Genomic DNA, 13,298 nt, shown 5'->3' on the forward strand with positions numbered 1-13,298 from the left:
CCTTCCTAAGTGGCATCACTTTTAGTACATACTTGGCAGTGCCAGAATAGTAATATGCATCCTCTTTTCCTCCATCTATGTGGGCAAGAAAAAACCCCCCACTGCATTACGGCAGAAGTAAAACATGCTTTCACATTATGGTCTTAGTGTACTTACCTATGTAATATAGATACAATCTCTAGTATTCTAGCTTCCCTGAGGCTGACATGGGAGTTTTTAAAACTGCCCATCTGTTCACTTCATGTCTTCAATCTCCCTGCAATTTTGAGCTTGACAGATTCCATCAAACAATGACTTCTGATTCCCCTGGTCTCCAGACATTAAGTGATCCTTCCACTTCCTGAGAATGCTTGCAAATGTGTGGCAGCAGATTTTATCTCATTTCTCTACTTTATAACAAATAAAAACTTCCAACTGAACTGAAGAGGTGGAATGCTCAACCTGGATTACATTCAGTGTACATTATACTTCTATTATATACAGAGTTGCGTTTGATTACAACCTGGATTACAATACAAAATGGAAGTAAGCCTAACACAGGCGTCCACAATTTTAGCCTGGCTAGGTTCCAGCCCCAGGCAAGCTTGATGATACTTGGTGGAGGTTTTGAGAGTGCCTTTGTCCAGCAGTAGCCAAGGAAGCCTCCACTTCTCTTTCCTGCTATGGAGGAGGAAAGGATGAGAGTAGGAAAGGATGACGAGAGGCTAAGCTACTCTTCTGCAAAGTTGAGAAGAAGGATGCTCACAGTACACAAAGCAAGCGAAAAATGCCAAATCCTGGACTGGTAGGTAATTACAGTGCTCCACAGTAGGTGGGTCCTTCCAGTGACAGCAGTTTCCCTGTCTTCTGAAGTCAGAAACCTAATGGAACGCCTAGGTCCCTCCGCCTTTACTCCTGGATAAATAGGTGCCAGAAGCAAGGTGATTCTTCTGCTTCTGAAGAGGGGACATCTAGTCCTGCTGATCATGCTTTTGCAACTTCCAGGATCACCTACAGGCAGCAACTATTTTAGGCTCATCTGATATGTGTGCGCGACCACACACACATTGCACTGAACCCGGAAGTGAACCAAAAACGTCCCAAAAGGGGACGGGGCAGATGGGGCATCTGCAGGCCTTTTCAATGGCATTTCAAATATAATTTGAAATTAACATGTTTAATTTCAATTAAACATGTGGTGCCTTGGAATGTAACCCCCACATCAATTGGGAGTTGCCTGTACAGGTAAACAAGTTCTACATGGAGCTTCCCTTGAGACTGACTAAGAGGTTCCAACTAGTGCTGAATGCTTATGTCTGTGTGTTGATAGCTGTTGGAAGGCCAAACATACTTAAACCTATTCTACAGCAACCTGCCCTAGTTACCAAATAGTTTCTTACCTTTGAAGCCCTTCACAGCTTGGGATTCAAACACCCTGGAGACTGTCAAAACCCGTATCAACCTAGGTGCTGCGTCATTCTTTGGTCTGAGCTTGTTCTATATGCCTAAATCATATGAGATGAGGAGCACCTGCTTAACCCAAATGCAGTTCCAGTGCTTTCAGTGAATTACTCCCTATGGCACACTTGAAGACTCCAGATTTATTACCTTTAATGAAAACAGTACTTCATTAGGAAAAATGCAAATTCAAATGTACAGTTGTGCCCTCCTACCTTTGCTGTAGACAGCTGAGTGTAAGCATTCTGGTCTGGACTTCCTTTGTCCCCTGTGTAATGTGCAGCTGCTCCCAGGTCAATGGTTTTGGAAGGGTTTGCTGTGCGCTTGTGTCTGGTGGTGGTGGTCTCTGTGGCTTGTGTGATATGGATGTGTTTTGTGGTCACTGTCTCCTCCTCATCTTTGAATTCTCCTTTAGGCGATTTAGCTTTTCTAGATCTCTTTTCCTCATCGCTATCACTGTGAAGGGAGGAAACAACAAAAACCATATTATAGACCAAAAGGGGAACAAAAGAACTTGAAAAGGTAGCTAGCAAAGCTATCTTGTCATCAACATCTTTTAGAGGGAATTTCAGTCAAGAAAATATTTAAACAGAGATTTTCTAAACAAGCAAGTCTGTGGTAGGCAAAAGTGGGTGGAGCAATGGTGGTGATTCCAGCCTGGCTCAAATAAGATATTTCTGCTCATAGCCCATGTATAGGATCCACCCCAATTTCTTCACCCACTATCTAGGAAAGCAAAAGGCATTATTGCTGTTCAATGATACATTCCAGTCAGGCAAAAGCATTTCAGGAGTATATGGGGCAGGGATGGCGAGAGGGGATAACTCAGAGAAGGGAGTATGGGCTGGGGAGAAAGGGTGGTGCTGAAGCCTATATTCAGTCCCTGAGCCAGAAGTTCCCCATTCCAGTTATAAAAGATGTTGTTTCAAGGTTTCCCAAGCCTACCACCCATTTTGTGACTGCTTTGGACTTTGCACCATTACTAGCCAAGCTTGCTTTCTCAGTTAGAGAATTATGAAAAAAAAGTGCCCATTAAGCTTCACTACACAATATTATACTATAAATGCTACTTCTTCACTGAGATGGCAAAGACTTTGTTTGGATCATTGGGCCACACTCCCAATTCCCCACACTGCAACTGGAAAGGCTGATCAACTGAAGCATTGCGCAAAAACAGTCTCTACCAATTGTATCTGGTGAGAAGTCTCATTCTCTTTAGGACAGTGATACAGTAAATATGTATGTCCTCATAATCATGGGACTCTACAATTACATATCCTTTGTGCAGCTGTCCTGTACTTGCTGTATATACTGCACAAAATGTGCTTGGAAGTCATACCCTGCTTTAGAATTTCCTTTCCGCAAAATTTTAAAGCCCAACCTTTTCTTTGGAAGCAGCAGAAGAGCCTAGTATATTGGGGATCAGGAAGGGGCAATTTCAAAAGTCTGTATTATATTAATATAGACTAAATCTTGCCCTGAATAAGGTGAACAATAAAGAAGTTTGAGGGACTGTCTTCATCCAGCTCCCACTGTGGCATCTCCCTGCCCACCTCCCAAATCTGTCACCAACAGATCCAGCTTGCCCCATGAGAGTGGGGTCCCCCCCCAAACAAACAAGTTGTCTTATCCATTCTGTCGTTACTTTTTTTTTAAAAAAAAGCAGTGCTTATTGGTGTAACATTCCTATGTTTGTGAGGTCTGCACAGAATTTATAAATATTGTAAATAAATAAATAACTGTGTACATTTATCTATTTACAGTATTCATAGTTTGTGGAGACCTCACAAAGTCTGCCTCCATGCGGCTGACGCAGATAGCAGTTTCTTGCAGAACCATGGCCTGCAAGCTGGAGAACAGGCTTTATCTTCCACCTTCCAGTGCAATTTCTTTTCCTTTCTGTCATCAGCCTTCATCATGATTTAGCAATACATTTACACCAACAGCAACTAATTTTAAGGCTAATGCCAGCTTAAGCAGGGTTTGCAAATGCACTTGAAACAATGGTTAGGATAGGAAGGAACCCAGGCTAGTATTGGCAGAGATACTATGGTTGAGGTCAACAAAGAAATGGAATTTGGAAATTCATGCCGGAGGCAAATTTCTCATTCGGATATCATAGTCTGCAAGGAACCAGCCTTAAAACTGCATTCGGCCTATGTATATGCAACTTTATAAATTGTTTTGAAAAGTCATCACTTGACCAGTGTTTTCGGCAAGGGGCAGGTAAAGTTTCCAGCAAAATTATGTTACCCACAGCTGTACTTTTATTTGGAAGGTAAACAGTTTTTACATTGTATGATGTTTTTTCATTATTAAGGTATGCAATTGGTACAGGGCAAGATGCACTGTTGAATAACACATGCAAATGTAACTTGAAATATAACTGTGAAAGGTTTCTCTGTTTCAATAAGCAATAGAGCACTGAGTCACCTAATTTCAGAAAGACTGTCTTGTTGTCAGCATGGAGGTAACACAAACTGCAGTATGCTCTGTGGGGTAGCCTTTGTTCTCCACTAACAATGGCTCAGGCTTTGCCCATTATTATTATTACTTAGTTATGCCTCCCACTGCATCTCAGCATATTATCTGCTTGCCAGCAAAGGTCATTTAATTCATTAAGATCAGTGAACATAAATACCCAGCATTTCATTTTCTATTCCAACAGAGATTACAGATGCAAAGTAATAAGGGGGCCTAACAGCCCCAACCAAGTGTAGAGGGAATAAATTTGCCAAGCACTGCTGCAGAGCACACTCTCTTCCTTTCAAGAGGGTTTGTGCAGAAACGCAGGCCCCAATGAGGTGAAGAAATAATGGAGCAAGTGTTTCTGGGTTTGCTGCCCCCACACAAAGTCAGACACTGCCAGATTCCATGTAATGGTTTTACTTATTCATTCCTGTCCCATCTGTAAATTCAGAAATCTTTCCCAAGGCAGAGTATGAAGTCATATGAAAGGAAATTAATGACATAATCAAATCATTACCAAATACAACCAATACAATACTGATACGAAAAGAGAAGAAAATTAAAAGCAGATAGCCCTCAAACCCCTAAAATTGGCATTCATTAAAATATCATGCTAATAAAACAGTCTTGACCTGCACCTAGATCAACAGTGAGCAACTGAGGATATTTAAATGCTAGGATGCCATCACTGAAAAGGCCCTGCCTCTAGTCATCAATACCCCAACTTCCAAAGGCAGAGCTGGGACCACTAAGAGATGGGTATCGTGGTACTCATGTACCAGTCCCAGAGCCAGCTCTGAGTTGCCATTAAAAAAAATAAAATCTCTAGAAAGAAAATTGTGAAGGAAAATGTACAAGGATGCTTCTAAGTTATTTCTGTGAGAAGAGCCAGCCTGGTTGCTCCCACCTTTCAATGTTTTTAGCCAATGTTCAACTGAATGAAGTTCAATTTTTCTGTGGGTGGAGAGGGGGGCAAGTGAAGACAAGAGGAGTTATTTCCACTCCCACACTTTGTACTATACCCTGCTATAATAAATAAAAGCTAAAAACATCCATCATGTGAGAATATATTCCTAAAATTTCCATGTAAAATGAAAATACACTGTCTCTTATATTTTGTTAGAGAAACAAAAATATAGCCATGGAAACAGGAAAAAGGGCCCAAATAATAGTGTGTGTTGCTATTTAAAAATCTCCACACATCATATAAAGATTCAGAACACAGTAGAATATATTGTAGATTTAGTCTGATTTGATACATCTGGTTTAACATTTAATACACTGCTAAATTCCCCTCTCAAGATCAATTCACCTTTCAAAAGAAAAATTAAAAAACCACTGGAAAGAAGTACAACTTTAGCACCTTAATGAATTTTTTATTCTTCCAACATGCTGTTGTGAAAAATATTAAATATATGAAAGCTCCTACTGCTTTAATCTTATCCAGATGAGATTTGTGTAAAAGCTTCCACAGCAGTATCAGAAACTATTAAGTATCAGTTTGATCTACTGACAATAAAGTTCAATCCACTTGTTGAACAGATCAACTATTGGAGTTTGCACAGTAGGCAAAACCTCCAAAATGTTTTCCTTTTAATGTAGAGGGCATTTAATGATCTCATAAACAAGTGTCCACTGTACTTTATGAAAAGGTTAGCTGAAAAGTAAGCAGCCATTTCTTTAGGCTAAGAGAAAGTAGCAAAATGTTCTATGTTTCTACTTTTATGACTTGGACACAATCAAAACAAAAAAGGTAGCTATTTTCCTCCGTACACGCTTAATAATCTAAAAAACCCAAGATACTCCTTCACTCCATTTCACTGCTAGCGACAAAATTAGGCCCCCTACTACAGTTGAGTAAAATGAAAGCATTGGCTCTTTCCGGGTTAGAACAAACAGCTTCTCTACGGAAAACTTCGCCACAGTTTTCACCATTTTTCTAAACGCAACAATCTGAAAGTGATTTTATTTTTTTTAATGAAAGCCAAAATGATTGGAATTTTAATAAACTATTCAATAGGGCCCTGATTAGCCTTACAATTGTAGGCTAGCAAACTCCTTCAACAGTTTTTACAGAAGGCAGAATTGTTGTGGGCTACATAGATTTGGAATGTCTTATGTAATGTGTTGTCCACTTCAAATTGTTCCATATTGCCTGCTTTGTTTAGCTGCCCACCTGCAAGGAATGGTCACACACCCTATTACTGAAATAATGGTGCCAGCTATAGAGGCATGCACATGTGAAAGAGATAGAAGGACAACAGAATCCAAACTAAAGCCTATTTTTCATGATTTATAGGGTCTCTTGGACATCTTAAAAACTTGGATTACCAGGGAGGGTGCAGATCTTCTAGCTGACTCAGATGAGAGCCAGATTTTCATTGCTTTCAGCACATTTTCTCCTTGGTACTTTGGCCACTGAAAGACTACATTTTCCCAACAAATTACCTACAAGTAGGAAATCTTAAATTCTGTGCTACAAAATCTACAAGGCTATGACCAGAAAAATTACAACCATGTGCTTAACTATTATTCTCATTGGCTAAAATAAGTGTTCTAGGACACAAAGGGGTGGGATCTACAAAATTTCATATGCAGAATTGTACTCATGGAATGCTCACACTGACGGAAGGAGGGAAGATTATTTCTGCTGATTTCCCTCTTACTCCTCCTAATGTATAGCAGATGGTTGGGGGACCCTCTCTAATTACATGGGAGGAGGTGCAGGGACTTGTAGGGATAAACAGGCAAATCGTGTCTTGCTTCATTCCCTTGTAAGTCTCCACTAGGTCAAAGGCTCTTCCATAGGCAGAAGGAACCCTTTCGTTTAGATAACGGTCTACCAATTTCCAAGCTATGAGTGTGCTTAAATTTAATTTATAGAACAGCATGGGGCCCTGAAGAAGAGATGGCACAATGCTAAGTGAAGAAATCACAGCCTGATTCACGATGGTACCCATTTAGTTTTTAGACGCTTAAACCACATGGGGAAGCCAGCCCATATGTTTTCAGCTTATTCTTCTATAGCCATAAGGACTATAATGTTTAAAAGATGAAAACCAACATTTTCAGGATTTCAAACTTATCCTACAATTACAGGAAAGAAACTGGCAAAAGCTAAAAAGAGGTTATGAAAAGGACAATCAATACAGCAACAATGTAAAACAATGTAAAAATAAGTAAGTACCTGCATCTTTCTGGAGAATCCTCTCTGTCTTTCCTCCGGAACTTGCTGATGGTGTCATCAATTGTGCTCCCGATTTTATCACTCAGCTCACCTAACTTATCACTGAATGGAAATCCACCTTTGTTTTTATCCCATTCTTCATCCCACTTGGACTTCGGCTCAGTATCATATCTTTCATCTAAATAATATAGGTAGATAGTAATTTTTTTTTAAAAGGGTGAGGGGAGATTTAACCAAAATTGCCACTAATTCTTGTCAACAGACCTTTAACAGTTTTCAAAGCAAACAGAAACTTTCATGCAGCAATATTATTACCAAGAGAAAGCACGTTATGCCAACAGTTAATTGGCCCAAAATGCATTCAAAAGATGTTGACGAATTGTAAGGCAAGGCATCCAACTTCAGAATAAGACCAGACATTGTAAGAGCAGGCTAAAAGGCTTCCCTCACCTAAAGAAATGAACCCTGGCTTTATGAGCAACTTGTGAGAAATGAACCTGATTTGTTTTCTAGCCAGGCTGCCATAGAAAACTGGAAACCTTTCAGAGACTGTATATGTTTCAAAACCTCATGAATACAGAAGGTTGTACCAAACCCTGAAAGACAAGTGTGAAAACAGCTGGCAATATGTCTAGCCTCAATCACCAATTTTAAAGGCTCTTAAAATCTATTAAGGAAAACGCAGCATCTTATCCCCTTATGCGTTACTAGGGACTCTTTAATTTCTCAACATTGTATCGCGCCCCAAAAATTGCCACCTAAACAAAATTTGCTTCACAATGCCGAGAACCAAGTACTACCAACTAGCTGCTAACTAAGAGTATGAGACGGCAGCATTGCTCAATTGTCTTTAAACAGTGTCTCAATTGGTGCAGCAGTAAAACTGCTAGCACATTTGCAAAGCTTAGCATGATTCCTGCACCACAGCAGTGGCGTAGCATGGGGGGGCCGGCCGCACCGGGCGCAACATCTGGGGGTTAGGGGGTGCAAACCCACGGGTTAGGGGGCGCAAATTACTTGCCTTGCCCCGGGTACTGACAACCCACGCTATGCCACTGCACCACAGAGAGCTGGACTAGATGACCCTCAGGGTCCCTTCCAACTCTAAAATTCTATGATTCTATGAATTCCATAAGGAATTTTAATCTTCAATTTATCTTCTGTGTGCACTTTTTATTTAAAAGTACCATAAGAGCTAATATATTGAAGCTTTAAAACTATCTCATTACAAAGCCTCCAGCATTAATCGAATTCCTGAATAAAACTGAGACTTAGCTTACCAAATATTCTAAAGGAATATTAAAGGTAAAGGTAAAGGTACCCCTGCCCGTACGGGCCAGTCTTGCCAGACTCTGGGGTTGTGCGCCCATCTCACTTAAGAGGCCAGGGGCCAGCGCTGTCCGGAGACACTTCCGGGTCACGTGGCCAGCGTGACATCGCTGCTCTGGCGAGCCAGAGCCGCACACGGAAACGCCGTTTACCTTCCCGCTGGTAAGTGGTCCCTATTTATCTACTTGCACCCGGAGGTGCTTTCAAACTGCTAGGTTGGCAGGCGCTGGGACAGAGCAGCGGGAGCGCACCCCGCCGCAGGGATTCGAACTGCCGACCTTTCGATCGGCAAGTCCTAGGCGCTGAGGCTTTAACCCACAGCGAAGGAATATTACAGACATGTAAATACAGATTGGGCATCTTAGTGAGATAGCTCAGTCGGTAGAGCGTGAGACTCTTAACCTTAGGGCTGTGTGTTTGAAGCCCACACTGGACAAAAAGATTCCTGCATTGCAGGGGTTGGACTAGATGACTCTTGCGGACCTTTCCAACTCTATGATTCTATGTTTCACCTTCTGTGTTAATGCTCCCATTATCTGAGCCATGGTGATTCATGACATCCACCTACCTAACTTCTCAGGGGGACTATCCTGCAAACAGCGACCCACTCAAATCAGGAGGATCATACTCCTAACCGTGATGGTGCATATAGTGAGTTCAGCCTGATAACACATATGCAAACCCCACTCTAGTTTATATACATAAGCAAGACACAACCCAGCTGCTTCAAAGCACATTAGGAATCCCAGGTGCAAGGCTAAGCCATTCACATAAGTGGGAAACCTCTTTATGCATGGAAGAATATAAGGAGCAAGACAGTGGCCCATCTAGTCTGCCATCCTCTTCTCACAGTGGCCAACCAGATGCCCAAGGAAAGCCCAACAGCAGGACATCCCCAAGCTATGTTCCCTTTATAGAAGAAGGATACTATGCATGTACGAAAGAGAGGGATGCTTCTGGGATGGCACGTCAAGTCTCAGTTCCCCTCTGAGGAAGGTACGTCTGACATTGTATTCTTTATAGTTCCAGTTTAAGATGTTTTATTTGCCCAGCTGTTTGAAATTATTGTATTTTCAACTAGCTGAACAGCCTTACTCTGCTCAAATTTATCCCAGGTGCAAGGCCTCGGTCCTGTCTACCTGAAGGAGTGTCTCCATCCTATCATCCAGCCCAGACACTGAGGTCCAGCGCTGAGGACCTTCTGGCGGTTCCCTCACTGTGAGAAGTGAGGTCACAGGGAAACAGGCAGAGGGCCTTCTTGGTAGTGGGGCCTGCCCTGTGGAACGCCCTCCCAGCAGATGTCAAGGCAATAAACAACTATTTTACTTTTAAAAGACAACTGAAGGCGGCCCAGTTTAGGGAAGTTTTTAAAGTCTGACGCTGTATTGTTTTTAATATTCGGTTGGAAGCCACCCAGAGTGACTGGGGAAACCCAGCCAGATGGGTGGGGTATAAATAATAAATTATTATTATTAATTATTATTGTTATTGTTTGGGTTTCCTGTTGTTTAAACGTTCCATTGTAGATTTTAAATTTCTATGCATTTCTAAAATTTCTATGTATTTACATTTCTATGCATTCCCCCCCACTGTACCATGGCATCAGAGTCCTATAGAGAAATGGATTGCAATAAGGGTTGTATAACCCAGAATATGCATAAGCAAGCTTCTATAGTTCAGCTACCTTGAAAGGACCAAGTTGTTCTGTAAGAGATGGAGTTCACTGCAGGGAGTAGATCCCCACAACTTCTGGCTAGCAGACAGACATCTGTAACTCAAATACTCTACAACACACTGGACCTCCCCCCCCACTTGCTGGCCTATTCAAATATCATATATTGGGTTTTTACAAGATAAGGAAGGATTCCAATGGGTTCTTCTTCCCACAGCGAAAGGCCTAAGACTTTCAACATAATCTGTCACTCTTGTTCATTGTGGTTGGAGCATGAGCTTTTTGGGGATGGGACTGGCCCACACAGAGGCAGCTCCCATGCTGCAATGGTAAATATAAGAATCAGGCCTCAGAGGAAACTAGTTCAAAAGTGTTGCCTTATAATGTTAGACGAAGATTATCTGCAGTTTTGAGATCAATATTGTTCCACACACAATGCTGAATAATTCTAGACCTTTTTACACTCCCCCCCCCACTTTGCCCTGAAAAAAGTATTCCCCCTGGTGCAACCCCATGTGCTACAAAGTATTGTGTATGTGCATATGTGTCACAACAACAAATAGGAAAGATCCACATGGCCAGCTTGCCTATGTAATTGTCTTATTCGCAGAGACATCTGAGCCACATAGGAGAGCATAATGGAGAAGTGGTCCCTTGAGTAGAGTGGGGTGGGAGAAGACAGCTTTGTTTGCAGTCCAAAACACTTGACAGCAGTAGCAACTGTTAGGAGAGTCCAAAACTAATCACTGTTTGGATACAAACAATCTGCGTTGCCAGAGAATCCAATAAGCTTCTCCTTATCTAGCCAACTGTAGGGATTTTGAAAGGAATCTTAATGCAAACTTCTTCCAGTACATACTGTATTTTTCTGTGTATAAGACAATTTTTTTCTTCCATTTTTTGACTCAAACATGGGGGGGTCGTCTCATATACGGTTTTTGGCAGGGCGATCAACAACCTTGAGTGCTATTGCCCCCCAAAAGCTGAACAACTTTGGCAACCTAAAAATATTGATTTAATATTGGGTTCAAAAAAATTGGGGTCGTCTTATACATAGGGGTGGCTTGTACACAGAAAAATAGGTACCTCTGTGTTATGAACTAAGGTTCCTTCTCTCTGTGTGTAATTTTTTTACTTCCCTCCTCACTGAAAAAGCTTTCAGAGCAATAAAAGCAAGACAGCCCCTGCCCTTGGGCTGATAATCCAAAAAGACACAACACAAAAAGAATCAGATTGGGGGAGAAAAGGAAAAACATAAACTCTGGCACTGCTTCTTAACGTTACAAAGTTCCAATAAGGACCCGTTTTGGTGGAAACAGTTCATAGAGAGGAGCTGGAAGGAGCTAGTCTCTCAGCAAAGCTGATAGAGCAGTCCTGCTTCCCCTTTTCTCCATCTTCTACAATCTGAAGGAAAGGCTGTTAATTTAATTTGTTAATCTCCCCTCGCTGTTCAGTCATATGAAGGTCTACTTCCTTCAGATAGTGACACCTATATAGATTGGTGATGGCACTCATTTATTTTTTAAAGAACATATATTTATTATAGCATATCCACAAAACCAAGCTAACACTGCAATATGCCAACTACTGATTACAGTGCTGTACTCACTGTATCTGAATCCTCCAACACTGTCTGAAGAAACCCCAATGTATTTATCTTTGTTTTTCTTTGCCTTTTTCCTCTCTTCACGAAGTCTATCATCGTCCTGGGCAAATTCTACCATTTCTTTCACCTTCTGACGTATATTTATACCTTGGTCTTTGCCATTCTCATCTGTATGAGCATATATAAAAAAGAAGCAATTTAGTAGAAGCAGTTAACCTCAAGCATTAAGTACCCTGAAAAAAAAGATATAAAAAGAACACAAAATATTTTAAGGTTATGGTATTCCAAAGCAATTCTCTACAATGAGTGAACAGCACAGTTTTTTTTATAACCATCTTAATCTAAGGGGTAGCATTTGAAAACAATGTCAACTGAGAAAGCTTCTTAAATGCTGCTGATCTACTAAAAATATTAGTTAAAAAAAGATTCAAAAACAGAAACACATTTTCTGCCAATTTTAACCCATTTAAAGCAACCTCCTCTCTCAACCTTTTTGGGAAGGCAGTTTTTCTTCAAAATACTAATTGCTATATTTCTGTCTTGCTTCAAAACTGTATTTTTAAAATGCTGTCAGCCCGAGTGCACTACAAACTAAAATTTGCTTCACTTCTCTAAGCCTCTTTCTTATTCAGAACACACACTGGCCTTGCTGCCTTTCCACTGTAAATATTATTTGGTGGGAGGGGAAAAAACCCCAGCTTCAAACAGATGTGTATGTTTTGGAGCTCTAACCTTTTCTTCCCATATGATTAAAGCTATTCCTTTACACACACCACAGGGGACCAGTCTCTAGTGCATATTTTAATATAAACCCGAACACTCATGTTGTGTTGGTTCTGTTGTTATTAGCCAGTCTTTTCTGCAAGTTCTTGTCTTCACTAATTAATACTCTAGGGTCCCACGTCTTGAATTCTGCACTCTTCACACAACCGGCAACAGTCACATTCTAATTAGAGCGGGGAAGCTTCTAAGCTGGTTCAGGTGACTGACAACTCCAACTACTGTTTTAATTTGCTTATAAGATTTTTCTATCGCTCACCTACAAAGTGGTAATTTTCCAGGGATCGCAAATCATAAATGTGTTCTCTGGCACTTGTAACAACACGCTCTGATCCATTCCTTATGAGGTAAGATAGAAGCAGCAGAGACTATAAAAATACAAAGCACCTTATTATTGCATGAACAAAAGCCATCAGTATTTTTAACTGCAATAAAAAGAAAAGCCTAAATGCACAAAAATTAGTAAACAAAAGCAGGATTTGTTCCCATTTAAATAAGCCACCTTGAAGATTGTTGCTCCTTAAAGCAAGAACCTCTCATAATACAGAGTACAAATTTAAAACTGCATTTACTCACTAAGACAAAAAATGTAGAACATTAAATCATAAGTTATTTGCCTGAAGAATGTTCTCCAGGAGGGGGAAATTATGGTTAAGGCAATTTAAGACGAAGAAGGAGGAAAGAAAAAAAACACCCTGAACTCTACAGAATGAAACAATTTTCTTTTGTGTGTCTCTTTTTTTGCAATTGCCTTATTCCCAAGTGTTTTTCCATTTAAAAGCATTTTTATGGCAATTTATCTATGTAGCTTTCTGCAG

At 40.7% G+C, this 13,298-nt stretch overlaps 1 protein-coding gene and 1 long non-coding RNA gene across 2 annotated transcripts in view; one reads left to right on the forward strand and one right to left on the reverse strand.

Annotated features, from left to right (window-relative positions):
- The window catches only part of CLINT1 (clathrin interactor 1), a 66,874-nt gene that overhangs the window by 16,055 nt on the left and 37,521 nt on the right, over positions 1 to 13,298 (reverse strand). Inside the window, exons 4-7 of the mRNA XM_083726215.1 lie at positions 12,740 to 12,848; positions 11,704 to 11,868; positions 7,094 to 7,271; positions 1,653 to 1,893 (exon numbers count right to left, since the gene is read on the reverse strand). Coding sequence (XP_083582341.1) covers positions 1,653 to 1,893; positions 7,094 to 7,271; positions 11,704 to 11,868; positions 12,740 to 12,848 — 693 coding nt within the window. The remainder of the gene's footprint in view (positions 1 to 1,652; positions 1,894 to 7,093; positions 7,272 to 11,703; positions 11,869 to 12,739; positions 12,849 to 13,298) is intronic.
- On the forward strand, positions 7,280 to 9,910 carry LOC310838675. Its single transcript, XR_014561112.1, has 3 exons — positions 7,280 to 8,022; positions 8,162 to 8,398; positions 8,760 to 9,910. It is a non-coding gene; the product is annotated as an uncharacterized lncRNA (long non-coding RNA).

This window comes from Podarcis gaigeae (assembly GCF_964106915.1).
Source record: "Podarcis gaigeae genome assembly, chromosome: 2".
NCBI classification, from domain to species: Eukaryota; Metazoa; Chordata; class Lepidosauria; order Squamata; family Lacertidae; genus Podarcis; species Podarcis gaigeae.